Source organism: Vicugna pacos, chromosome 11, assembly GCF_048564905.1.
Source record: "Vicugna pacos chromosome 11, VicPac4, whole genome shotgun sequence".
Classification (NCBI taxonomy): domain Eukaryota; kingdom Metazoa; phylum Chordata; class Mammalia; order Artiodactyla; family Camelidae; genus Vicugna; species Vicugna pacos.
The window spans coordinates 87,858,612-87,886,509 of NC_132997.1; the positions used below are offsets into that span (position 1 = coordinate 87,858,612).

A 27,898-nucleotide genomic window follows, 5' to 3' on the forward strand; every position below is an offset into this window, starting at 1 on the left:
ACTTGAGAGGGTAAAATCGATCGTTAATTGCATTATTTCTTATGTAATGATACATATCATTCATTGAACACGTGTCACGTGTTGGACGCTGTCCCAATCATCATTTATGACTGTTAGCTCACTCAATCCTCTTAACAACGCTATGAACTCAGAAGCACGTAGAGGTTAAGGAATTTGCCCAAGAACACACAGGGAAGGGTGTGTTTGGAAACTGGCCACAAAGTTAATATTTTTGTGAACTTTATTTTCTTCTTTAGCATTTAAGTAGGTCCACTTAGCAAGATATTAAAACATCATAGAACTTCCATTTAACAGATATCAAGATTAAAGAAGTGGAAAACTGGAAATTTATCCTTCCAGGACATTTTTTCCCACTTGGCTTCCGGGACGTCACTCCTCTGTGGGTCTCCTCCCACCTCCTAGAGCTGATCCTCCTGTAGTCTTCCGTGGGATTATCCTCTTCACCTTGTTAGAACTCGAACCTCTTCTCTCCTCTTTATCCACTCCTTAGGCAACCAATCCATACTCAGGCTTTTAACGGCTGTCCATACATTGATGATTTTTAAAGTTATTTTTCCTGTTTGGAACACTCCCTTGAAATCTAGATTCATCTATTCAGCTGACTTCTCAACATCTCCATTTGGGGATCGATACAACATCTGGAACTAAATGTGGTCAGAATGAACTCCTGATTCCCCTCCTTCAAGACTCGCACTGTCTTCTCCATCTCAGTCAATGGCACCCCCTTTCTCCTGATACTCAGAACAAAAAACCTTGGAGGCATCTCGGTCTCTTCTCCTTCTCTCACATACCATATCGAATCTATTGGCAAAAGAGGTCAATTTAACCTTCAGATATGTCCACATGAATGTATGGCCAAAATCCATCTGTTTCCTTAACCCAAGCCACCGTGATCTCTCTTACCTAGATTATGGCAAAATTCTCTGTGATGGCTGTCTCAGATCTCCCAGAAATTGACTGATGGCCCCAGCTGCTGTACTCTGAAATCCATCAGTGTTCACCCTGAGGCCACATTTCCCAAGGACCATTTCCAGCTAATGACAGCACAGCAGAAACACAGGGGCAGGTCCCCTCCTGGGAGATGGGGGACTCCTGTGGTGGGTGACTTTGGCTCAAGGACTCCCCATTGGCCTTGACAAACTTGCGTAGACCTGTACTCCAGTTTCAGACTCTTCCACCTAACTTCCCTGCGTTCTTGTCCTTCACCTGGGTCAGACCTGCATTGCATCTGGAAGGCTCTCAAAGCCTGTTCTGACACCCTCCCAATGTCCCTTCACAGGTACTCCCTTAATAAATCTCTTACACATCTAGTCCCAACTTGGCTACTCCAGGGATCTGCACTAACACACTCTCCTAATTGGTCTTCCTGTTTCCACAATTAATTACAATTACGGTTAATCCTAGAGTCTATTCACACAGCAACTAGAAGTGATCACATTAAAATCGGACTCCTCCCCTTGGCCTGTAGGCCTTACAAGGTCTGGCCCTTGCCATCTCACCGACTCCATCTCCTCTTTGCTGACTCTGCTCCAGCCACATGAGTCTCCTGGCTGTTTCTGGGCCCATTAGTTATGGTCTGCTTGCCTTTGCACTTGTCTTCCCCTCCAGGACACTTCTGCCCCAGGCGAATAGGTATCTTGATCCCTGTCCTCATTCAGATCTGTCACTTTCTAGCCTCTTACCTCGCTTTATTTTTTCTTTGTAGTATTTAATCATCATTTGACATATTATATATCAAATACATAATATCTGATATATAATAAATAATAAAATACGATTTTACTTGTTTACTTATTAGCTCTTCCCCCACTATGACACAAAAACGTGCTCTGTGTGTTTTAGTCACTCCCATATCCCCAACACAAGTAAAACTACCTGGCACATAGTAGGTACTCAACAAATTTTGTAGACTGAATGAATTACTAAAAACCATGTCTAAGGTCATAAAAATCAAAGGACTTTACAAACATAAGTTTGATAAAGAACAGCTGAGATTTCTGAAGAACAAGGACAGAAGTAGAAAAATTAGCACCATCGGTGATTAAGGACACATATGTTTGTTTCCTTATTTTTGCTGATTACAAAAACCAGTGCTGGATTTTTACAAAACAAAACCCAAACTACACATCAGTCACCACCCTGTTTAACATGAAATATGAAATAGTATTTTTTTTTCTCAAGCAGATGCAAGCCACACTTAATGAGCTGAACTGTAACCAGGAAAGTGCTAAAATGTCGAGGGAGTAAAAATTGTCTTTCTGTGACTCTCAAGAGAATAAGTGATTCCAGGAAACAGTTGGCAAATCTATTTTTTTCAAGCACAGAGAGAAAAAAAATACAGGAAAATATTCAAGAATCTCCATAATACTGGGAATATATGACAGCAAATTAACTTGCTGACTGTAATGAGAAGTAATTGGAAATACATCTGAATTTTCGTGAGATGTAATGAAATTGGAGCCTTAAACACACTTGAGATTAATTTTTTTAAAACCCATGTTCTATCGAAGCCCATATCTACTTTTCTATGTTCCCCACTTGTTTTCTAGCCATATTCTTAAGGAAGGAAAAATAAAATAATTAAATAATCAGATTTTAAAAAACGGAGTCCCGAACAGTAAGTCAAACAGTCACACAAAATCTCTCTGACATAATAGTCCTGTGCATACAAATGGCAGACTCTACTGCACGGGAAGAGAAGCCACAAAGTGCCTTTTTGGCACTCTGCCCTTCCCTGAATATTACACTTAGAGACAAAAGAGAAAAATGCAGACCCTGGATCCTGTCACTGATTCACAGCACAGGAAGGTCAGAATTACTTAAGTATTTAAATGATATAACCAATACCGGTTACTCTATGTCATTCCCGTCAAGTGGTTAAAAGAAGCCAAGTAGAAATTACATCTCTGATTTTACCACTAAGCTATTGCACAAAACTTAATTAGTCATTTCAGTCCTTCCATAAGTTGTGGCAAACAGATATAAGCATGCTTTGGAAATGCTTATGTATTACTGTATGCGGAGGACAAAGAAAAAGTTACCTTACTGGATCTTATTCTACGTTCCATGAGGAAGGCTGGCCCAGTTTTTGTTTTGCCTAAGAAGCAGCAGAACTGTGATCCATTAAATGTTTTTAGATAGTTATCAACACCCCCTCATTGCACGTGTTCCAGTATAAGAGAAGTCCAAGATACACAAGAACACAGCATGACCTAACAGGACGTAGAGTTGAGAGTCAGGAGACCCGCGTTTTCATTTTAAGTTGGCCGACCTAGCTTTGTGACTTTGGGTAAGTTACCCAAAACTTTCAGTAGTGTGTATCTATTGCTGCTTAACAGATGACCCCAAACTTAGTGGCTTAAAACAACAAACGTGTTATCTCCCAGTTTCTGTAGCTTAGGGATTCAGGAGTGCCTTAACTGGCTCTGGCTCAGGGATTGTTCGTGAGGTCGCAATCGAGATGTCACCTAGAGGCTCTGCTTCTGAGCTAGCTCACACAGCTGTTGGCAAGAGGCTTGGGTGCTCACCATGTGGGGGTCTCCACTGGGTTGCTCCTTGACAGGGAAGCTGGCTTCCCCCAAAGTGACTGGTCGGAAAAGGAGAGGGTGACGAGGCAGAGGCTACAATATCCCTCCTAACCTAACCTCAGAAGCAACAAACCATCACTTCTGTATTGTACTGTTCGTGTGAACCAACCCTGGTGCACTGTGGGAGAGGATGACAAACAAGGGCGTGAATGCCAAAAGGTGGGGCTCCCTGGGGAACATCTTGGAGGCTGGTGACTCTCTGGCCTCAGTTTCCTTATCTATAGAGGGAGGTATTTTAACTACGTGAGCTTTAAGGTTGGTGACCTCCTCTTTCCTCAGTGCCTCCCGAATGCCACCTCCTGACTTGCTTTTCACTCTCTTGTAGAAACTCCTTTTAGCGTTAGGGCATATGGCTATACCAAGCTGTGTCCCTCCACGCCGCTGTCATGTGTGAACTTCCTGGCCACGACCCCCCAGCCCCCATCACTGTGACTTGGCACCTGGCTTACAGTTGTCCTTCTCACTCCAAGTCCTGCCATCATCCTAAGACTTCCACGTCCTCATGGGTGACCCACCCTTTGCCATGGGCTTCCAGTTCCTGAACCACTTCATCTCCAGTGCCCTTCCCACCCACCCCAGAACAGGATCCATTCCACACCAACCCCCTAGATTTGTCACCACCAAAACTGCTCCACATTGTAAACAATATATTCAATCACCTCACTCTCTCATGGTGACTTCCTATTTTTCCAGTTCTCTAATCGAGTCCTGAGATGGGTCCCCAGACCTGGCTGGGACTTCAGGCAATGGTCACATCTACTTTCTCTCTCTCAGATCTCTCTTGTCTTCCTTTCCACTTCAAATCAGAGTTTAAAGTTCATCACTCGAACCCCTCTCTGCATAGATTCTTCACTTCCTTTGTCTCCTAGTCTTTCATTTCACATCTGCCTGGAAAAGCCGTGGTTGTGATTGATCTCAACTGACACTCTTATAGCTCCTCGACCACCAACAACCAGGCTAGTGAAGGTAACTGGAGAAAAGCACTTAACAGAATAGCCCAGATATCTGGTCATCATGTTCACACCAGCTTCCAAAGTTGTTTACCAGTTCCATAATCCATGTTTCCCTAGCCAGCTCTCTCTCTTTCCAGTCCCCACAGAGGCTATTTCAAATATTCTCCACTTTCCTCAAAACTTCAAAAATTTCTCCACACACACACACACACCCCTCTCCCATCATTCTCATTTGCTTTTCTACATCCCAGAGAAAATAGAATCCAATAGCTGAGGGCTCTTTGTGTCTGGACCCATCCTTTCCTCCATTCCTCTTGTTACAATGAAAGAGGAGTTTGCCTCTGATCTGAAGTCAGTCCCTCCACCTGTGCTTAAAATTTCTTCACTCCCTCTCATCTGATCAGAAACAGGTATTTTTTAACCCAGTGCAATCTCACTTCCACTTCCCTGTCTTGCCTGAAGTAGTCCCTTTCTTACTTTATTTTGTTGACTTCTTCTTTTGTCTAAAATTGTGTGCCCAACATGGTAGCCACTGGCCACATGTGGCTGTTGAGCACTTGAAATATATAGTCCCAACTGATAAATCTTCACCAGGTTTCAAAGACTTAGAATTTAAAAAAAAGAGAAAGTACCCAATTAATCACTTTTATATTGATTACATGTTGAATGTATGGCTTTCAAGGTGGGGGCGGTGGGACAGGGTCGTTAGATTGGCCTCTAATTCCTAAATATTGTATTCTGTGATCTGCCATTATGAAGTTATCTGGTCTACTTTATCTGAGTGACACAACACATCTTCTTCTGTATATATTCAAGGTTAAATTTCTCACATAGTTCAACTCATTATAAAAGATGATGTCTTTATTTATGATAAAAGAAATTATTATCTGCTATTTACTATTAACTGTGGTCATAAAGTAGGTATAATTACTATTTTTTTAATCCAGGGAAGTTAAATGTAACTATCTTCTTCTTTATATAATAATATACCCTCATATACTATATATAATCATTATCGTACACTGTATTATGTATAGTATTTATATTGTGAGATTAATAATGCTGCTGATGCTATTATTAATAATGCTCTTTGTACTTAAATACAGGACTTTTTTGGATTTTAGCACAGGGAAATTCATTCCAGACTTCTGACCTTCAGTACTATTAGATAGTCAGTTTTTGTTTTTTTTAAGCCACTTAGTTTGTGGTACTTTGTTGGAGCAGCAATAGGAAACTTATACATCAGTTTTAGACTTTGAAGTCCTTTGACAGTTATTACCTGTTAGCTTGTATAAGCAATCTATTGCTGATCAGACATAGCTAATTCTGATATGGTAACATCTCTCAGTCTTTCTCTTTATGATTTGCTTTTTTTAGGGTCTTGTTTAAGAAAATCTTCCCACTCTATACTCTCCTACATTTTCTCTGATTATTGAAACTACAGATTTACCTTTCCTGTTTGTATCTTTAATCCATTTGCTGTTTGTTTTTATGTATGTTCTGATGGACAGACCTAGTATACGTTTCTTCCTTGCAGCAATACAGAGTTTTCCAACAGCAATTTGCATTGTTATTGGTTTATCAGTCTCTCTCTCCATTATAACTGTGTGATTTTATTGCCCTGGCTTTACATCTGGGTTTTTTTTAATTGAGGTGAAATTCACATAAAAACAAAATTAACCATTTTGAAGTGAATAATTCAGTGACATTTAGTACATTCATAGTGTTATGCAAGCACTATTTTTATCTAGTTCCATAAACTTATAGTTGGTTTTAATATTTAGTAGTATATGTTCAACTCTGCCTCAGTTTCCTCATCATTAAATAAGACAACAACATAACCTTCTTCTGATAGCAACTGTTAATTTTTTTAAAGTAGTATATCTTGTGCTTAAAAGAGTACTTGGATATAATATTATTATCTCATATCCTTGCATTATGGTTAAAAAACACAGTCCAGGAGAACGCTAACTCCACTGTTGGCACCTCTGCCTCTTCCCAGAATCTGTATCTTGGAGTAGCTCTGGGCTCATGCCTTGAACCTCTTCTCTTCCCTAGTTACATTCATCCCCGAAGTGTCTGCATCCAGGTTCATGTATTTAAATTTTCATGTAGGCTCTGACTACTCCCTAATTTATACTTCTAGCCCTGACCTTCCCACGGAGCTCTAGAAGGGTACCTCCAACTGCCTATTCAGCATCTCTGCTTGGATGTCTATCAGACATCTGACAGACTGAAAACAGAGCTCTTGATTCCCTCCTCTGAAAAATCCACCCCTCCCCCAGTACTTTCCATACTTTAAAATGGCACAACCATTCACAGTCATCTGGGCTGAAACCCTGGAATCATCCTTGGTCTTGTTCTTTCTCTTCCTCGTATCCAACTTTAAAGAAAATCCTGTCTGCTAAAATTAAAAAAAAAATCCTGTCTGCTATACTGCTGTATCTTTGAAATACATCCAGAATCCAACTACTTCTCACCACTTCTTCCACTACTCAAGCCAGTACCACCTTCTACTGGAATAATGTGAGCCTTCCATCTGGACTCCTTGCTTCCATTCTTGCCTTCCTTACAGTCTGTTTTTCACATAGCAGCAGCCAGAGTGATCTTTTTAAAAATGAAAATAAAATGTTTCTGTTCAGGCTTCCAGTTTACTCAGAATAAAATCCCTAAGTCCTTACCCTGTGATAAAACCCTATGGCCGTCGGACTTAATGGAGACAGTACTACCATATCTTAGTGGGTGTTTTGGAAATTAGTAGAGGATTACGGCATTCAGAAAACAGTGCTATATATCCTGCAATGTGCAGGCTATTCCTACAAATTAAAGAATTGTCTCTTGTCCCATAGAACTTTTGAATTTCTGGCTGGATATTTATGTAGATGTAAAACCTATTTACCATTACTTGAATATTTAGTATGTAATAAAATTTCCAGGAATGTACTAATTTGTAAATTAAAGGAGAGTGGTACATTTGGGGGGGCGGGGGGATATTATCAACAGTTGCCCACCACACTGAAGAACCACATTATTCTTGGCAACACTTTTTGCTATTTGCATCACTAGTATGACATGCCTGAATAGATTTATAGCTGTCACCTTCATGCTGATTCCACATACAGATATAAACAGAGTAACTGAGTTTCTGCATTTATGTGTTAAAACACACACAATCTTACTAAATCAGGTTCATATGCATCCTCCTAAACTCCACTTTGTGGTCTGGGTCTAGGTCTGCAAACCAGTGTTTCTTTTGCTGGGTGGATTTTCGGTTCTGCCAGCAGGGGGTGCTGGAGGAGCGTATGAGGTGGAAGACAGGAAGCAGAACTGCCCCTTCGGGTTGTGGGCGGTTCCTGTCATTGTTAACTCTGCAGCAGCACTTCCTGCCCCCAGCAGCAGTTGGCTCCAGTCTTTAGCTTCTTGTGACATTTCCAGTATTAGCCTTAAGGTGCCCCCCTCTGAGGTACCAGTATCCACAGGACAGCACCTCTTTTTCAAGGGTCCTAGCTGTTCCAAGCCTCTGGTTTTTGAAAACACCAATCTCTTTGCTTTGTTCCACTTGAAACTGAGTCCTCCTAAAACCGAGTTCCTCTGCGGAGTTCCGGATTATAACCTCTCTATCCAAAACGTCACTCCCTTTCTTGTCCAGTGCCTGTTTCCAAGATTGAGGAATATCAAAGAAAGGAGGGATTGAAACCGAGCAGGACCTTGGGGGGCCCTCATGGGTACAAATCCCTCCTGTGTCCCCCATTTCTTATTTGTAGGTAATAGGCTTCATTCAACCTCCTAGACCTTCCCTGAGCTCCACAGGGCAGATTCAAACAGTTGCTAATCAAGGAAGAGAGAGAATGCAGAAAAAAGGGAGGAGCAGTCAAGAAACAGGAATGCAGAGACGGGCAGAGTCCTGTTTCCTCCTGAAGAAATATACATAACAATATCTTTGCATAAACTAAGGCCCCCATCCAGGTAACTACAGGCTGAGCACAAGATTCCTGGAACACCACTCTGTTACCTCACCATCAACCAATCAGAAGACAGTCACACCCCCTGTAGCCCTCACACCAGATTTTGCCTATAAAAACTTTTCTCTGAAAAACCATTTGGGAGTTCAGAGTTTTTGAGCACAAGTCATTACCCATTCTCCTTGCTTGGCCCTGCGGTAAATCTTTCCCTGCTCCAGACTCCAACATTTCGGTTTGTTTGGCTTCACTGTGCATCGGCACATGAACTCACATTCGGTTACACTGGCAGGTTATCATCTCTGGGTCTCAATGTTTGCCCCATGTAGCACATTTCTTATATTAAATTCTCTCTGCTGAAATGACAGTGTGGTTTCTGTCTTCCTGACTGCACTCCAGCTTACACAGTGCTTGGTGTCAGCCTGGTTCCAGAAAACAGACCCTCAGAAATAGGATTTGGGATTGTTTGGTTATGTCCTCAACTTTGGAAGCAGTGCTGAGCTCTTTGCTAATAAGAAATGAGAATCTTGTTACCTATGGTCATGCAGTTCATCATGATGTATTAAAGCATCACTGTAGTTGGTTGTGAAGAAGCAGCTACTGAAACAAGTGGCCTGGAGGACCAAGTGGCTGGTGAATAATAAAGAGCATGAGAACTGAGGGGTCCTTGGCTGCTTCTGACGGGCCTGCAGCCAGAGCTTACGGAAGGAAAACAACAAGATCAAGGTTTTAAACTTTCATCTCAAGTCACAAAGAACTAGAGGGTATCTATGGTGGTCCTAAGATAATTTACATTTCCTTATGTCCTCTTTGACTTTGGTAATTAAGTGCTGCCACTTGGTCCTTGCCATCCTAGCATCCCATCAACTCCATTTAATTTAGGGGGTCCCAGTTCAATGGTAGCAGTTCCCATCTTCAATTACTTGCCTAGAGAAAAGCCAGCACAGAACGCTTCAAGGATTCTGGGGCTCCCTTCCCGAATTTATTACTCTCTGCTTTGGTGAAGAGAGTATCCTGTGAACCCTCTTAGGGGACACAGTGGGAGGGTGGATGAGCAGGTCTTACATGATCAGTCTACTAATGCTCCAATTTCCTTAAAGTTTACAATTTTCTCAAAAAAAAAAAAAAAACCCAAACAAACCAATCCAAAAATAGGCAGAAGGCCTAAACAAGTGTTTCTCCAATGAAGACATACAAATGGCCAAAAGACACATGAAAAAATGCTCAATATCACTAATTATCAGAGAAATGCAAATCAAAACTACAATGAGGTATCACCTCACACCAGTCAGAATGGCCATCATTCAAAAGTCCATGAATGACAAATGCTGGAGACAGTGTGCAGAAAAGGGAACCCTTCTACACTGTTGGTGGGAATGTAATTTGGTGAAGCCATTATAGAAAACAGTATGGAGATTCCTCAAAAAACTAAAAATAGACTTACCATATGATCCAGCAATCCCACTTCTGGGTATATATCTGGAGGGAACTCTAATGCAAAAAGATACATGCACCCCAATGTTCATAGCAGGACTATATACAATAGCCAAGACATAGGACCAACCCAAATGTCCATCAACAGATGAATGGATAAAGAAGTTGTGGTATATTTATACAATGGAATACTACTCTGCCATAAAAAAGAACAGACAACACATGGATGGACTTAGAGATCATCATTCTAAGTGAAGTAAGCCAGAAAGAGAAAGAAAAATACCATATGATGTCACTCATATGTGGAATCTAAAAAAGATACCATGAACTCATCTACAAAACAGACTTGCAGACTTAGTAAACAATCTTATGGTTACCGGGGAAAGTAGGTGAGAGGGTATACATCTGGGAGTTTGAGATTTATAAATATTAGCCACTATATATAAAAATAGATTTTAAAAAGTTTCTTTTGTATAGCAAAGGGAACTATGTTCAATGTCTTATAACAACCTTTAATGGAAAAAAAAATGAAAATGAATATATGTATGTATATGCATGACTAGGACTTTGCGCACATTGTACACCAGATAGTGATGCATTGTAATTGACCGTACTTCAGTTGAAAAACAAAAACTTTACAATTTCTTAAATACATTCCTCTAGAATATTTGAAAGAAGTTCTGGCACTTCTACTTTATTTAATGGAAGCTGTCTTTGGGTCCAGATTTTGGGTCAACCAAACAAGTAAACTGTTAGATCTATTCCCATTCTTCTGGGATAACATGCTGAATCTAAGAATCTCTGACTGGTGAGCGCTCATTGGCCTGATCCTTCCATCCTTAAGATTTATTTCCACACATATTCTCTAGGTGTCTGTCCATATAAATTGGGAAAATCATGCTGGAGGATATATTACCCTTTAAAAGGCTGTGATAAAACTGATAGTTGACTTTTTAAAAAAGTAATGTCAGCCAGAAAAAAGGAATGATACCTTTAAGGTGCTGAAAGAAAAGTAAGTGCCAACCAAAAATTCCAGTGAGAATAACTTTCAACATTGAGTGTGAAATAAGTGAGTTCACAGATAAAGGTGAAATAAAGATGTTTTCAGGCAAACCCCCATTGCAAAACTTAAAAAAAAAAAAAAATCATGGGAGTTCTTTAGGGAAGAAAGAAAATAACCCTGGACAGAAGCCAGGAGTTGAAGAGAGGAATTAAAGAGCGCAAATAAATATGTGGTAAATATAAGTGGATATTTCTCTTCAAAATAATAATAGTAGTGTTTTATAGAAATAAAGTATTTTAAGGTCCTAGCATTATCACAGAAGTGATAAAATTTGTATTAAAATAGAATATGTCAAGGATCTATGTTATAATCTCTATTAAAATAATAAAAATGTATAATTAAAAATTTTGTTGACTTACATAACAATATTAATATTATTATTAACTAACATATAATTAACAAATTAAACAAAAACAAAAAATGTAAATAAAAAATCTTGATTAATCCAAGGAAGGTAAAATATAAATGAAAAGGAAACAAAAAACAGGTAAAATAGAAAATAAATAGTGAGATAGTTGACATAAACCCAGATATATAAGCAATTACATTAAATGGAATAAATATTCCAAGTAAAAGACTAAGATTGTCAGATTGGATGAAAGAAAAACACATGCTGTCAACAGACAAATCATATTTTTCACGCACACAGAAAGTTTGAAAGTAAAAAGATGGAACCATATACTCACTTTGCAAACATTAACCAGCTATACTTATAATCAAACATAGTAGACTTTAAGGCAAGAAGCATTATTATCATAAAAGGGACACGCATAAGGACAAAGAGGTCAATCCATCAGGAGGGTACTAAAAATCAAACTCTGAATATATACATAACATAGCCACAAAATATATAAAGCAAAATTGGCAAACCTAAAAGTAGAAGAAGACACAGTCATGGTGGGAGACTTAATCACATCTCTCAAAAGCTGACAGAACAAGCAAACAATCACTATGGATACAGAAGATCAGAACCACAAATTTCAACAAGTTCGGCTTTTAGAACACGGCACCCAACAGTGACAGAATACATGTTCTATGATCCCATTTATGTAACGTTCAAAATGAGGCAAAACGAGCCCATGGTATTAGAAGTCGGAATAGTGGGTGGTAGCCATTGGCAAGGGTTGATGACTGGAAGTGGGCATTAAGAGGCTTCTGAAGCCATGGTAACGCTGTCTTTCTTGATCTGGGTACCGACTGCCCAGGTGGTTCACTTTTTGGAAATTCGTTAAGCTGCACACATACGAGTTTTCTGTGTTGTAGTACTTCCATCCACATTTTTACAGACGCTGTCACTGTGAGGTGACTCTGAGCTTGCACAGAACTGCCATCAGCTGCAGCTGCAAGCAGACGTGAACCGAAGGAGTGTGACACTGGACACCAGAGGGTAGCTGCTATACTTGCCAAAGAGTTTTCACAGTTTTTATGTAAGGTTCTGAGGTCTATCAGCTTCTGCCTTGTTTCTTTGGCAGCTGTAGGGTTAAGTTCAAGAGGTGAAACCTGAGATCTATCCCACTCTCAAATTTCAAAACTCACTGCTTCCTGAACTTCTTCACAATGTGTTTTCCTATCTCTTTCACAGCTTTTTTTCAGTGAATTCCTCTTTCATCTCCCACTTCTTAAATTCAGAGAGTCTTCAAATTTACATCCATTCTGTCTTTTTTCGTTCCCTACACGACCCCACTGAACTCTCATTTATTTCAGTATCTCAATTATCATCGCTAAGAGATGTCTCTCAGATCTTGAGTTCCAGCTCGGATCTCCGTCTTGACCTCCAATTCCAAATTCATCACCTCTACTTGATGTCCTTACACAGATGTTATCATACCAGTAATCAAACCTAACCTATCAAAAGCCCATCTCATTATCTTTCTACATTTCTATATCCCCTATTTCAATTAATGGCATCTTCACCTAAACACATCCAAGCTAGAAACTCCAGCCACATCTTTGACTACTTCCTCACTCCTTGTATTTAATCACTTGCAAAATATGGTTGATCTTACCCCATCTCTCAAGTCACTATCTCCTTCCTATTTTCCCACAGTTATTAACCCTTACAATCTCTTGTCTGAACTTTTAAAAAAGCACTAAAAATGGTTCCTTGCCTTTAGTGTCTCCCTTTGCCAAACAAACTTGGGTCATACCAGTAATAACAGCATACAATTTAGTCAAGAAGTTTTACAAGGTTTGTTATGAAAGTCCCCGCCCTTCCTCCAAAACTCCCAATTTCCTGCTCCACAGAGGCAACCTCTTTCAACACTATGTGTGCACTCTTTTACTATTTACTTCCTTTCTTTAAATAATGTGCTAATATTGTTACTTCTTGATATTTTGGTTTTAAACAATATCTAATGTTTCCTCAATACAGATGATAAGGATTTCACTTTCTTTCACACACACACACCCACACACACCCCACCCCCATCACAATCTATCCTTTCATCTTCCCTAAATACAGCATCAATACTATAGTTTTTAATTAGACCAGTGTTTACATTATTATGGCTATGTAAACACACAGTCAAGCCGTGTGTATACTATGATTACTTGTCCCTGCACAATTTATTTTTCCTGGTGTTAAATAATGATCTAGCTTTTAAAACAATATTTGCTTAGTTTTCTTGGCATTTATCATTAATTCAACATTAAACTCTCCTCCTAGCTTATAAATCTGCTCAGACACACAGATATTCCTTCCATCAGTTTCATCTTCTTGAGGAAATCTCTCATTTTTTAAACTGAAGTGTAGTTGATTTATAATATTACATTAGTGTCTCATGTACAGCATAGTGATTCAGTATTTTTATAGATTATACTCCATAAAAAGTTATTACAAGATAATGGCTATAAGGGGCAGGATACAGCTCAAGAGGTGGAGCACATGCTTAGCATGCACAAGGTTCTTGGTTCAATTCCCAGTACCTCCTCCAAAAATAAGTAAACCTAATTACCTCCCCCACCCCTCCCGCAAAAAATAATGGCTATAATTCCCTGTGCTATACAATATATCTTAGTTGCTTATGTACTATATACATAGTAGTTTGTATCTCTTAATCTCACACTCCTAATTTGCCCCTCCCCCTCATCGATAACCGCTAGTTTATCTTCTATATCTGAGTCTGTTTCTGTAGGAAATCTCTCTTGACTTGCTCCAGTCTGGAGTAGCTGGTTGCTGTCCCATCTGGATGCATAACTGTCATCCCTGGATTCTCCTCTACAATCATCCTAGGAATTTCCTTCACCTCCTTCTTATGGTGGGTTCTGTTAGCGGATTCCTTTATCTTTTTCCTTCTGGTTTACTCCCTCAGTTTTGATAGAGCACATCTTCTGATAGCATCCTAAGAGAGTGCAAGGTAAGAAAAATCTTCAACACCTTGCACATCTGAAATGACTTAGTTTACCCTCACATTTGATTGACAGTTTCATAGTATAGAATTCTAGATTGAAATTATTTTGCCTCAGAATTTTGAAGGCATTGCCCCAAAGTCTTCTGACATCCCATGTTGTTGTTGAAAAGTGTAATGCCATTGTAGTTTTTGGTTCCCTTTGTCTGAACTTGTTTTCTTTTTTCTCTCATTGGAAGTTTCATAGGAGCTATCTTTGAACTCACCGTTCTGAAATTTCACAACGATGTTCTCTAGAGTGAGTCTATTTTCACTCATTGTTCTCGTATTTAATGAACCCACTCAATCTGGAAACTCATGTCTTTTTAGATCTATAAAATTTTTACCAAATTATTAATTAATAAATTAATTATATTCAATTATTTCCTCCCTCTATTCTCTCCAATTATTTAGATGTTGGATCTGCTGGACTGGCCCTCTAATTAAAAAAAAAAACCTTTCCTCCCATTTTCCATCCCTTTTTGCTCTAGTTTAAACTTGCTAATTTTTTCAAGTTTATTTTTCATCCTGTTTATGTTTTTTTAAATTTCTATTATCATATACTTGATTTCTGAGTCTCTTTTATTCTTCAAATGCTGCTTTTTTTTTTTTTTTGGTAGGGGGAGGTAATTAGGTTTATTTATTAATTTTAGAGGAGGTACTGGGGATTGAACCTGGGACTGCATGCATGCTAAGCATGTGCTCTACCACTTGAGCTATACCTCCCCCTTCAAATGCTGCTTTTTAAAAACAGCATACCATTTTTATTTTACTGATGCAACATCTTTTTTACCTGACGGTATAAATGATAGTTTTGTTTTGTTTTTTTAAGTTTTCTTACCATCTTTCCCTGTCTGTTCAATGTAAACAATTATGTTTTTTTCCAAGTTTCTTTTTTATCCTGTTTTCCCTTTGGGCTCTATCTTTAATGTTACAAGCTTTCCTCGAATTGTTGATGATTCCAGGATGTGTGATCCTATTTAAGAGAGGGACACAAAAAAACTGATGCTCTGAGCACGAGGGCAGAGCCTCTCAACTTGGGGTTGCACTGTAGAGCTGTCTGGGTTCCCTCTGCAGCATCTTTGGTCTTTTCTCTTGGACTAACCAGATTCTCCAGAGAGGACCCTTCTTATCTTCTATCTGGAGGGATCAACATGGTGACTGTATTTTGAGCCAAGTAGAGGATGAGGGTTGGGGACATGTGTCTCTCTCAACATTCACAAGGTTTATTTTCACTTTTTCTTTTTCTTTTTCTTCTTCTTCCTTTTCCTCTTTTTCTCTTCCTTCCTTCCTTCCTTCCTCCCAGTATGGAACCCCTGCCCTTTCTGGGAATGTCTGGAAACTTATTCCAGGGCGGGAAAAAGGCAGTTGGCCAACCTTGTGGGGTGAGGATGCATCTATCCAATTGTAAACAAACTTTCAATCCATCCTGCTGTTTTCACTCCCACTTTTACCTCTATTTCCAGAGGTACTCAATGCTACCAATTCCTGGGTCATTGAGAGGTTCTGTGAATGTATTAATATATTGCTTTGGCTCTTAATTTTCTAAATTGTTACCTTAGGATTCAGCTTTCTTAGGTCAGTCGTATCAGTTACCTCCTTTTATAGCTACTTTCCAATTCTCAAAATTTTATTGCTATTTCATCTTTTAATTTACTTGTTCTTTTTGGGTTTGTTCTTTGAAAAATCCCTTTACTGTAATTTTAGTGGCATTTGGAAAGGGAATGTTGCTAAATTCAATCCATATATATATATATATGTGTATGTGTATGTATGTGTATGTGTGTGTGTGTGTGTGTGTGTGTGTGTGTGTGTGTGTATACACACATATAAAACCAGAAGCTAGCCAAATTTTGAAAGTAGGTATCCTTTAACTCTATTTCTTCTTCAACTCCCTCCCAACTGAGTTTCAGTTTTATGGATTTTTCTGGTCCTTGCTGATTAAACTTTATTCAGAAAAGAATTTAACAAATTCACTTACCCTGAGGTGTAATGAATGATAGAATTTAATGTGTTATCTCTCTCAAAAGTGTTTTAATTTGAGCAGGGACTAAATTTCCTATTTGCCTTAAGCCAGAGGAATAAAGAAATAAAGTTTTAATTGAGGCATTCCAGGCACCATATCTAAGTGTTTTGGAGACTCAGGGAAGTCTTTGTTATGCTTTCTCAAATCACACTTTGTTGACATAGGTCCAATTTTGTCCATGCATAAGGCTAGTGATAATGTTACTGTCATTTTAGGATGAGAATAAGAGTATCTGCTCAATTATAATTCTAGCCCAACTTGCACATCTTGGAACCTAGATATCAAATAGATGAATCATCATCCTAAATATTGATATTAATCTAGAGCATGTATTTTATTGTGTTTATAATAAGTACACAAAGACAGGCATCATCAGATACAAACAACTCTAAGTAAGCCTGTTTAAACCAACCTTCTCATACAATTAGTGGTTGTAAAGTATAAAAATACAAAATACCAAATAAATGTATGACAATTAGGGCAGGAAAATAATTACCGTTGATAATATGACTAACCATCTTAAACTATGTGCATAATAATAATACTAAACAGTATGTACTCTTGGTTGAAGCAGACACAATTAGCCAGAATTTGATAAGGGGCATGTTTCAACTTTTGGCAAATAACAGTTTGCCTCCAGCATTCTGGGGCTAGTAGACAAGAGAATTAAGGTCAAATTTACCTGCTATCCAAGGAAAAAGGCAGCAAAAGTGGGAGAAAAGAAGTCAAGATTCCTTGAAGTCTCCTCCTTAAATCTTGATTTCTAGGCCTATTATTTTGTTAAATACGATTACTAATCATAACAATAACAATATTAACAAACGTCCATGTACCCCTTACTATGGGCATGCTAAAGCATTTTACATATATGAACGAATTCCCATACAACCTCAGGAGGTAGGTGCTACTCCCTCAGCTTTATAGATGAGGAAACTAAAGCACAAAGAGGTGAAATAATTCGCCCAGTGAGGGGCAGAGCTGGGATTTAGACACAGGCCGCCCGGCTCCAGAGACTGGCCCTGAACACCACTCTGCACTGCTTCTCAACTAATTCAATTACACACAGACTCTAACCACTGGTTGTGCAACACTCTGCCCTCACCTTATCAAGAATTTAATGGTCCTTTTGATAAAACGCCAAAACTAGCAAAAACGAAGTTCTTCAGCAAATGAGCATTTTCATAATTTGTATCAACCCAACCTAAGTTTTTCCAGCCCAAATTGTGTTTTCTTTCCAAGGCTTGACGAATATACTGTTGCAGAGTATTGTCAAGAAGCCTGCATTCAAGTGCTCATATCGTAGCTCCGCTGCCCCGTCCTAGGCATTTCCTAGAATCCCTTCGGATTCTTTCCCCCTCACTGATGTTTCCGATAAACTTAATAGAAAACGCTATACTGAATGCACTGCGCCTAATTATCAAACGTTACAAATTAATAACTGAACTGTCTTACCATTTGTCCACTTGGGGCTTCCTGTTTTATTGTTGAATACATAAGAATGCTAGTAATACATTTTTCAGTTACCAAAGCCACTTCATCTGCATGAGCTGATTTGTTCTAATTTTGAGCATTTAAACCCAAGGCTCCTGTTTGCCTTAGGAATACTGTGCTTTTTCTTACCTGTCTTGCAAATCTGCCCTTAAAAGACGGACCTCTGAACTTTATATACATATATGGCAACGTTTCCATACAAAATCGGCAGGTTAATTCCGTATGAGGAGGAAAAGTGGGTGAGACTGGCGGAATTTTTAAGAAGTAATGACTGAGGCGTTGGGAGAGGGTCGCGGCTGCGCCCAGGCCCGGCTCGCGTCCCAGGCGCCCCCAGGCAGGCGGCGGCCTCTCCCTGCCCCTCCCGCCCCCGCAGCGTCCGGCCGCCCCGCCGCAGGGCAGGACTGGACTGGCCTGGCCTGGCGGGGCCTCCCCTGGCCGCGACAGCGCCCCCTGCAGGCCGCGGCGGGCAGAGCGGGCGGAAGGAACCCGAGCCGAGGTGCCACGGTGTCCAAGCCGGGGCCGCCGCCGCCGCCAAGCGTCGCGGGGCCCTGAGTCCACGCCGAACGCCCTCCTCGCCGCCCGCAACGTCCCAGCGCCCGCCGGAGCCGCCGCGCCGCCCGCGCACCCCTCGAGCGGCCGGGCCGGGCCCGCCTCAGCCCTCTGCTCGTTCTCCCCGCCCCGCACCGGCCTTCACTCTGGAGCGGCCCCGGCAGCCGCAGCAGGGGCGGCGGCGGCGGATCGAGGAGCTCTCCAGGTCGTCCCGGGAGAGGCTGCTGCAGTCCCGGGACAGGATGTTCTCCAAGTTCACCTCCATCCTGCAGCACGCCGTGGAGGCGGTAAGGCCGCGCGGGCTGCGGGCCCACGACAGGCCGGGGATGGCGGCGGCCTACGCGCCCCTGCCGGCTCCGGGGGAGCCCGGCCGCCTCGGCCCGGCCCTCGGCGTCCTCGGCCCCGCGGAGGGGCGAGGCCTGGCACGGGCGCTGCGGGGTCGTCGGGGCGCCGGCGCCTCGGGCCTGGCTCTGAGCAGACCCCCTGCTCTCCCTCCCACCCCGGGCCGGCGTGGCTCCCTTTCCCTCCTTCAGGAGGTGGGCGGGGGTCCCCGGGAGGATCGGCCCTCCGGGCCCGGGTCGGGGGTCGCTCGACTCCTCCGATGGGGACAGGGGAGTCGGGAGCACCTGGCAGGCCCACGGGGCGCTCCCCCGGACTCCCTGACCGTTAACCTTCTCCGCAAAAAAGTGATCAGCGTTGATCCAGACAAAAGAGGCGGCCTAACGCTGCTTGGGTTTGTTTTGGGGGGGTGGGGGTGACAGGAAAGGGTGCATTTGCCCTAGGTTGGGGGGCGGCTCTGGCGAGGAAGCCCCCACCGGACCCTGTTTCGTAATCTTCCCAGCTTTTGCTTTCTCTGGCCTTGTGGCCGAACTCGGCTGGACCTTATTGATTGATGTGGACGGCCTAATTGAGGGCGGTTTAGACGGCTCCCAAGCCCGCACCCAGCGCCGAGACCATCTGTTTCCTTTGCTTTCTTTTTTTCCTGGACGCTTTTCGTTTTTCCTGCAATTGTACTCTCCTTTGAGGATTTTAGACACCACCCTAAGGAGATAGTATTCAAATATCCTAACACTAGTAAAGGAGAAGTAACTAACAAGAAAATGTCTTCCTGCTGTTTCAGTGATGAAGGGTCTAGTTGCCTTACTTTTATTGTTTTACTTTACCCTGGGAGAATTGCCCAAGTTGAAAAATGCGTCTTGGGAAATTTATGAAGTCTAGTTTTGCTAGACATGTTACTTTGCTAGTTTTTAGTGTCATTTTTCTTTCTGTGTTCAGTTTGTGTGATACAGCACATGCAAATCTACACAGCTTTAAGGAAGAAAACCCAGTTGTAACAGAACAGCTTTTATGGCCAGATAAAAATAAAATGGATGTTTAAAAGTCAGTAATGAAAACAAAACTTTAGTACAGTTTTTATTTTAAGGGATACGTGGGAAATGTTTAAGAGTCATTTTAGCTGTACTCCAAGTTCTTGGGAAAACGAGTGTATCAAATCAAGACAGGGTTTTTCATGAATGAAGAGCAGTATTACTCTTAAGGGAGATGACAGCTTTTGACTTGAAGGCAACTTTAATTTTATTTTCTTGCTTATATATGTATTCTGCAGCACCTCATTTTAAGAATTTAAATGAAATTTATAAAAATACAATGACATTTACATTTTATATTATTCCTTAACTTCAAATACCAGAAATCATTTAATTACAAAATTTTTTTATTGAAATATAGTTGGTTTACAATGTTGTGTTAATTTCTGGTGGCTAATACAGTGATTCAGCTATATATATATTCCTTTTCATAGTTTTTTTCATTAAAGATAATGAATATAGTTCCCTGTGCTGTACAGTGGGACCTTGTTGTTTATCTATTTTATGTATAGTAGTTAGTATCTGCAAATCCCAAACTCCCCACTTTATCCCTCGACCTGCCCCTTTCCCCCTGGGAACTGTAAGTTTGTTTTCTATGTTATGTGGGTTGGTAAGAATCATTTAATTTTTAACATTGAACACAACTTAACACTGAGATAATTGGGAATACAATTTATTGTGTTATTTATATTCTTTACCAAAATTCAGGCTGAAGTTTACAGAAATAAGTACTTAGAAAAAGAAGGGTGGCTTTCATGCCCTCCCAGTAGACTCATTTTTGTCCTGAGGCCTGTGTTTTCTGTCTGCATTAGCTTTTTATAATTGTATATGTTAGCAGCCACCAAATTATCCATGTAAATTGTCTGACTCTGACTCTGTAATACCCAAGTTCTTTTCTTCGCCGAGATTAGTGAGAAAAAGTTAGAGTTGACTATATTCATCTGGTCCTGGGAACTAATGTATTGCATTTAGAAAAGTAATGTTTTTATTTGCTTAGAGTTAATGTTTTCAGCTATGATATGTCCCAGTTTACCTTGATAGGTTAAATCTCATGAAAAAATTTTGGCATAGTCTTTTTTTTTAATTTCTCTTTGAAATGAACTCATATGTAATGATAAATAAGCCATCTTTGTGGTATTTAAAGAATATTTTTTGCCATTTATTCAGCTCTGTTTGCTTGACTTTTTTTTCCTGTATACTAGTCAAACCATTCTTCAGTTTATTTCAGTTCATTTCTTTTCTCTGTTCTTTTAATTTGTCTGCCCAATTAGCATTTTCTGATACAGTTTTGAAATTGTCATAATTATCAGGATTCTGCAGAGATGGGAGATAATCCTGTATGCAGATGCTGACATGACCTTTTTCAGTTGTGTCATTGTATGAATCTGTAATGTTTTCTCAACCATTTTGGTATTACTGCTTCCTAGATTTCTTGATTCAATTGGATCAACCTTCATATGGCTTTTTAGGGTCACCCAGATACATATTCGTTGAAATGAGACTTAAGTGTAGGGTTTTCCTGATTGTTTAACGGTTTCTCCTCACTTCCTGTCACCTACTTACAAGGAAAAAAATACAGTTAAGATATTTTCAAAGATCAGTATTCAAAAGTGTGTTGTTAAGCTGATAAGCTGCATTTTGAATTTAAGAGAGAAATTCACACCTTGATCAAAAACAAAACTACAATATAACTCTTGCCTCTCTTTTCAGAAATGACAATTTTCCCTCAGTATAGAAGTGATTGGCCATTAACAGTTGTGAACAGAATCTGTTTTGTTAGCCAGTTACCACATGTCACAAGTCTGAAATCAGGCCTCTCATGTAGTTAGTTCTGAGGTGGAACTGGATCATTTTAGCACAGCTTCTCTGAAGGATAAATAAAACACCTTCCATTTAGTACGATTCAGTGTTTGTGGAGGGCCTGGTCTATGTGAGGTAATCTGCTGGAAACTAGTGTCTTTTAAATTCCAGCCAGTTCGACCCTTAAGGGCAGATTTATTCCAAAGAGATAAAGGACTGTGTCAGGGAAGAAATTTTTATCTGTCTTAACTAGCTAATTCAGTGGAAGTTATTTTTCAAAATTTGAACGCAACGTTTTCTTTCTAAATTATAGTTAAGAGTTAATGATGATTACCGGGACCAGCAATTCCTTGAAAATCTACTCTGCACTAAAGATTAAAACACCAAATGAAACATGTAGTGTTTTCTTTTTCCACACGTGGTGTCTAACTAAAGTCCTTGAGTCGTTTGGCAAATATTCTATGAGCCCACTGCGAAAGCATGGCACAGTGCGAGTTCACAGTGGAATTGCTTTGGGAGACAACACAAATGCACAAGTGAAAGGGTACGCAGTGCACAAGAGTGGGGCACAGGGTTCCAGCCTTGCCTCTGCCTCTTACTTCTACCCTGGACAAGTTACTTCATCTTTGTACATGTCAGCTTCTCATTGTAGAATGGAAGTAAGTGTACCTATCTGATAGAATTGTTGTCAAAATTAGTATGAGATCATGTATATGAAGTGCTTAATGCAGTGCTTGGCACTTAGTAAGTCTCAATAAATGCTGATCATTATCGTAGTCGCCATCATCATCATCACCATCATTTGGATGCTTGTTCAGCCAGTGAGTTCTGGAGGAGGAAGGCAGCAAGCACTTAGGACTGGAGTAGGTGGAGAAGGCTCTCTGGAGGAAGTGAGACTTGAGCTGGACTTTGGAGAGGCAGAGAAGATAGGAAGGACATTAGGGAAGTTGGGGGAAGGAAGAAGCATTTTAAAAGATCCGGGTGTGGAATGTTCGTAATACATGTGAGACGGCAGATGTGGCATTGAGGGCACTGGTTCTCGTCTGAGTTACCAATGTTGGTCCTTTGTGTGGTAGGCGTTGTGGAGAAAGGCCAGGTTTCTCGTCACAAGTAGTGTTTCCATGGGCAGGTCAGTTATGGCTTTGGGTCTTAGAAGGAGTTTGGGTAAAACTGGAATTTATTATGAGAATTTAAGACCATATGGTAAGTGTAAACTTTGTAGCACTGTGCCTGGCACATAACTGCTCATTAAATGGTAGCAACTACTGTGTGTTCACTCAGTAAATGTTACTGAATGCTTGCTGTATGCCATCCTTGACTTGACTTGGAAACTGGGGATTCAGTGACAAAATAGATGATATAATCTTTGTAAATGCATAGAGTTTACAATCTAGTGGAGGAGATGGCTAGCTCAGCAATTACATACTTGAGATAGCGGCGGGAAAGTCATGTCCAAGTTAGGTATTCAGGTCAATTTTTGGTTGAGATAGTGAACGATTGCATGCATTTTCAAAAATTTAATCTCTGTGTTGTAAAACGTTAACTCAAATTAGAATCCACTCATGCTGATTCACACATCTCTTCCTTTTTTTTTTTTGGCCCAGAGCATAAATGTTTTTATGTAATGATGATACAGGTTATTTGCATGTTATGATTCAAAATCAAAGAGGCAAGTTTATGAGGAAGTTTTATTTAAATAAGAAAATTTATTTATGTTTGAACAAGATTGTTACTAAACTAAGTTATTAGCAGTTTAGAACTGTTTCACTGTCTACTTAAATAGGTTTCTCAATTTAAAGCAAATTCCTGTGGGAGATTCACAAGCAGGCAACACTATCCTGCTCTGAATTTGACTGTTTAATAGCAAAGGTCCTGACACAAATCCTGTAAGACCTCTGATTTAGTGACTTTTCTTGTAAACAGAGTTAAGTCCCAGGGGTGAAATAATCTGAAACAAGGATGCTGTCATTCCTCATATACCTGGAAATTCCCTCGGAAAAATTTAACAAATATTTCCACTTGAGAAACTAGGTACATTTTTTTGAAGCACCATGCTTCATTTGAGTTTGTCCCAGTTATTAATACATAATTAATGATAATTGTTAATACTACATAAAGCTGGCGTATTAAAAGAAAAAACAGGTCCCCAAAACAAGAGAGATTTTATATATTTTGAGGAAGATTCTAAAAATAGGTAGCTGATTAAAACAGATTTTTTTAATTCTAAAAATTTCAGGAAGATTATTTTGTTTTCTCAAGTTAACTCTTTCTTATTTTTCTTTCTAATTTTTTTCTCTCAGTCTCCTACAAGTAATTTCCCTCCCCACGTTCTTCGTGAAGTATAATAATCCCATAGGGTTTAACTGCTTTGTTAAAGATCTTAAAGTCTTTTTAAAAAATTCATAGCATTCTGTTTGGAAATGAGATGGATGTTCAGTATGGTGCAGCTAGGCAAGTATGAAAAAGCTGAACATTTTTGGGGTCCATTTTTTTCCTGACTGCGTTTCCTCTTCTGGATTGAAACATTTGAGATGTCATGACCAATGTTTATATTTTGCTCAATAGTTTGGAAATTGTTTTGACAGGGTTTCGCACTTTGAGGTCCCCGCTGGGGGCACCAAGAAATCCAAATGGAGCAAGCAGAAGTATAGGAGTAACATGACCCCTTAGGCCATCTGGTCAGAGGAAGTCCATGAAAATGGAAGATCTCGCTGCCGTAGTTCAGGTCCCCAGAATAGAAACCATATTTGTTCTTAAGTGAGTGGGGTCAGTTCTGTACTTTGTGACCAGAATTTATTGACGATACGAGGACTGGGAGAGTCCTCATTCTTTTTTAAAGAAAAGAAGATATTGTAGAAGGTGCATTCGAGTCTTTTTCTATCCATTTAATACCTGCTTGAAATACTTGTAAGTTTGCTATGAGATGGCTGAGGGATAAAATTTTGGTCTTAAAACTTCTGAAGTAAATTTCAGAATTAAAATGTAAAGTCTTTCTGATTTTGTGGAATTTAAATTGGTAGTGTCTTGTTCACGTAGTTATCTCGCTAGGAATATGCACTGCCTAATCTAGCCTTAAAAAGGAAAAGATTTACTTCTGTATGTCATTGAAAGTAAAGAACAGTTTCCATCTGATTACAGGGTTGACTTTGGCATATGTTTTAGTAGTGGTGCTGATGTGTAACTAAATACATAGCAGCTTTTTACTGTTTTGCATTTCAAAGTCCTAGGTACAAAGATCCCTGGTTATCGATAATTCCATTTTGCTGATACTTTAATAATAGAATATTGTGTGTTTTCATTTAACACTGTTACTTTTGAAGCCATATGTAGTTTCAGGGGAAGGGAAAAAAAACCCCCAGTACTGTAGTTTAATAATAATGCTGATACATGATTTTCTTCTTTCTTAATAAATCATTGTATTTTATTGGATCTGATGCATTTTGTGTCTCTTTGATATCTGACATATAGACTCGAATTAAAGCTCACCCCTTATTCTTATGCTGCTTTTGCATCATTAATAGACAAATACAGAGTTACAGTTAATGGGAAGCTTTTAATGCCATTTTCTCAATTGTCGCGGTCTTTTTTGTGTTTATGTAGCTTGCACCTTCTCTTCCTTTACAAGAAGATTTCGTGTATCACTGGAAGGCAATTACTCATTACTACATAGAGACTTCGGGTAAGAAACAATGCTAATATTAATTAAACAGAAAATTTGTGAAATATTAAAATATATTTCAAGCTAGTTTTCAAAGTTATTTTACATTTAAACTTATAAACAATTTATTTTACTTTTAATTCCTCTCGTAAATTCATTCAAAAATAAATCCATTGAACACCTGTTATGTGTAAGCGTTGTTCTAGGCACTGGGAGATACAGCACTCAGACCAAAATCTCTGTCGTAACAGAGCTTGTATATCGATTAGAGGGAAGCAAACAGTAAGTACACAAATGCATACAGTGTGTCAGATGACAGTGTTAAGAAGGAAATGAAGCAGGCTAAGAGGGATGATAGAAATGTGTGTTGGGGCAGTGAGGGGAGGCAGATGGCAGTTTCAGATTAGAGAAAACCTCATTGTCTGCGGTGACTTCTGAGCTGAAGTCTGAAGGCGGGAGGAAACGAGTCTGGGGAAAATGTCCCAGGAGAGTACACAGTGCACCAGCCCTGAGGCCCGAGCAGGCCGCATACGTGGCATGTGCTAACATCTTCCAGGAAGCCAGCGTGGCTAGAGCAGAGTGAGCAAGAAGAAGGAGAGGAGATCGCATTAGACAGGTGGCGCCCTGTGAGCTATTATAAGAGTTTTGCCTTTTACTCTAAGATGGGAAACCATTGAAGAGTTTTGAGCAGAGGTGTAAAATTATCTGTCTTAAAGGGCTCACTTTGGCTTCTGTGAGAAAATTAGATTGAGAGCATGCAGGGAAGCTGCGAGAACAGTTGGGGGTTTGCAGTGGTCTGAGAGATGCCGGCCTTTTGTTTAGACCAGGGTGGACGTGGTTAAGAGGTGACTGTAGTCTGGGAATATTTTGAAGAAAGCTTTGTTGATGGATTGACTATTGGGTATGAGATAATAAGAGTCAAGGATAACTACAAATGTTGGGGCTTAGGCAGTTGGAGAAATAGAAAGGCCTCACTGGGAATGGGGAGATTGCAGGAGGAGCAGGTTTGTAAGAGCATTTTGGACAAATTCAGTTTGACACCCATTATATTTCCAAATGGATATGTCAAGTAGACAGGAGGAGATAGGACTCTGAAATTCAGGGTAGAAGCCTAAACTAGACATATGGAATTGAGAGTCATCAGCATTTAAGCAGGATTTAAAGCCATGAGACTGGGTGAGATTATGTAGGGATAGCTAAGGATAAGTGGAAGAGAAAGTGTTCAGGAATTGAGCCTTTGTGTGCCATGTTTAGAGAACGGGGAAATGAGAGTGAGAGCAAAGGAGATTTTGCCTTTGTCCGTGAGGTAGAAGACAGCCAAGTAGAGAATGGTATCCTAGAAGCCGGAAGAGGAGAGAGCGATCAGTGTGTCAAATGATGCTGATGTCAAGTTGATGAAGACTAGGAATGGATCATTGGATTCACCACAAGGAGTTCATTACTGGTCCTGATAAGAGCCATTTTAATAGCAAGGACAAGAGAGAAGGCCTGATTGGAGTAGGTTTAAGAGAAAATGGACAGAGAACGTGTGTAGAGAATACATGTAGAATGCTCTCTTGAAGAGTGTCAGTGGAAAGGAGAACTGAGAAGAAGAGCAACAGCCGCAGAAAGAAGTGGCGTCAAAGGGGTTTTTACTGTTTTTAAAGATGAATTATTATGCATGAATAATATTCTTGCATAATAATATACGCATAATAATATTCTATGCTTGTAGAATTTTCTTTCAGAATATAGATTGTTTTTGAATAAGATATAAACCTCACTTAAGTGTATGTCGTTCAGATTTTTCTCAATTTGAAAAAGAAGAAGGAAATATAAAGAGTAAGAGTATTTTTGGTATAAATGTGCAGATTAAAAATGTTTGAATATTTGATGAGTGTTTTTATTGTTTAGATGATAAAGCTCCAGTGACAGATACAAATATTCCATCTCATCTGGAACAGATGTTAGTAATATTGGTACAAGAAGAAAGTGAACGGGAATTTGGAGAGACGGGGCCATGTATGGAGTATTTACTTCATCACAAGATCTTGGAAACGTTATATACCTTAGGGAAAGCTGATGTAAGTTCCTAATGCACATCATATTCTTGGGCATGTGATATATGCATTCATGTCTTAGAGATAAAGAAGCTGCCAAGCACTAAATTTAATTACAGAGGTACGTATTAAGCATGGCAGGATTTATATCAGTCTGTGAAAAAAAGAGAAAGTGTACGGCCTATATGAATATGACTTTCCGTAGAGATGGCAAAGCTTCCAAGTGCTTTAGACAGCAGCTGGTCCTACTTAGGCTGCTTAGAATTAAATGCTTATGAAAAATAGACTCAAGTGCACATGCTCAGAAGCAAAGAATGTGAGAAGGAACCCAGTGAAAACTGGGTTACAAAAATCAGAATTATTTTTCATACTCCTGAAAGAGACTGTCACTGATTATATTCTGACATTAACTACTGATGAGTGGAGCCAGTTCAAGTAAATCTCTGGTTAATCTTCCTCCTCTTTAAAACAAGGAGGTGATCACCAAAGGACCTCTCCCACCTCTCCCCAAAATCTGTGGTTCTGTGCTCTGAATTTCTAGAATATATGTGAAAATCAAACTAAA

The 27,898-nt window shown here is 39.8% G+C and overlaps 1 protein-coding gene and 1 long non-coding RNA gene across 2 annotated transcripts in view; one reads left to right on the forward strand and one right to left on the reverse strand.

Moving 5' to 3' along the window:
• Positions 1-223: 223 nt before the first annotated feature.
• On the reverse strand, positions 224-18,258 carry LOC140699851 (uncharacterized). The gene is made up of 2 exons (XR_012078105.1): positions 18,050-18,258; positions 224-822 (listed from the first exon to the last, which is right to left on the reverse strand). It is a non-coding gene; the product is annotated as an uncharacterized lncRNA (long non-coding RNA).
• Positions 18,259-18,378: 120 nt separating this feature from the next.
• The window catches only part of FHIP2A (FHF complex subunit HOOK interacting protein 2A), a 30,702-nt gene continuing 21,182 nt past the window's right edge, over positions 18,379-27,898 (forward strand). Inside the window, exons 1-3 of the mRNA XM_072971943.1 lie at positions 18,379-18,756; positions 25,237-25,315; positions 27,188-27,357. Coding sequence (XP_072828044.1) covers positions 18,712-18,756; positions 25,237-25,315; positions 27,188-27,357 — 294 coding nt within the window. The 5' untranslated portion in view covers positions 18,379-18,711. The remainder of the gene's footprint in view (positions 18,757-25,236; positions 25,316-27,187; positions 27,358-27,898) is intronic.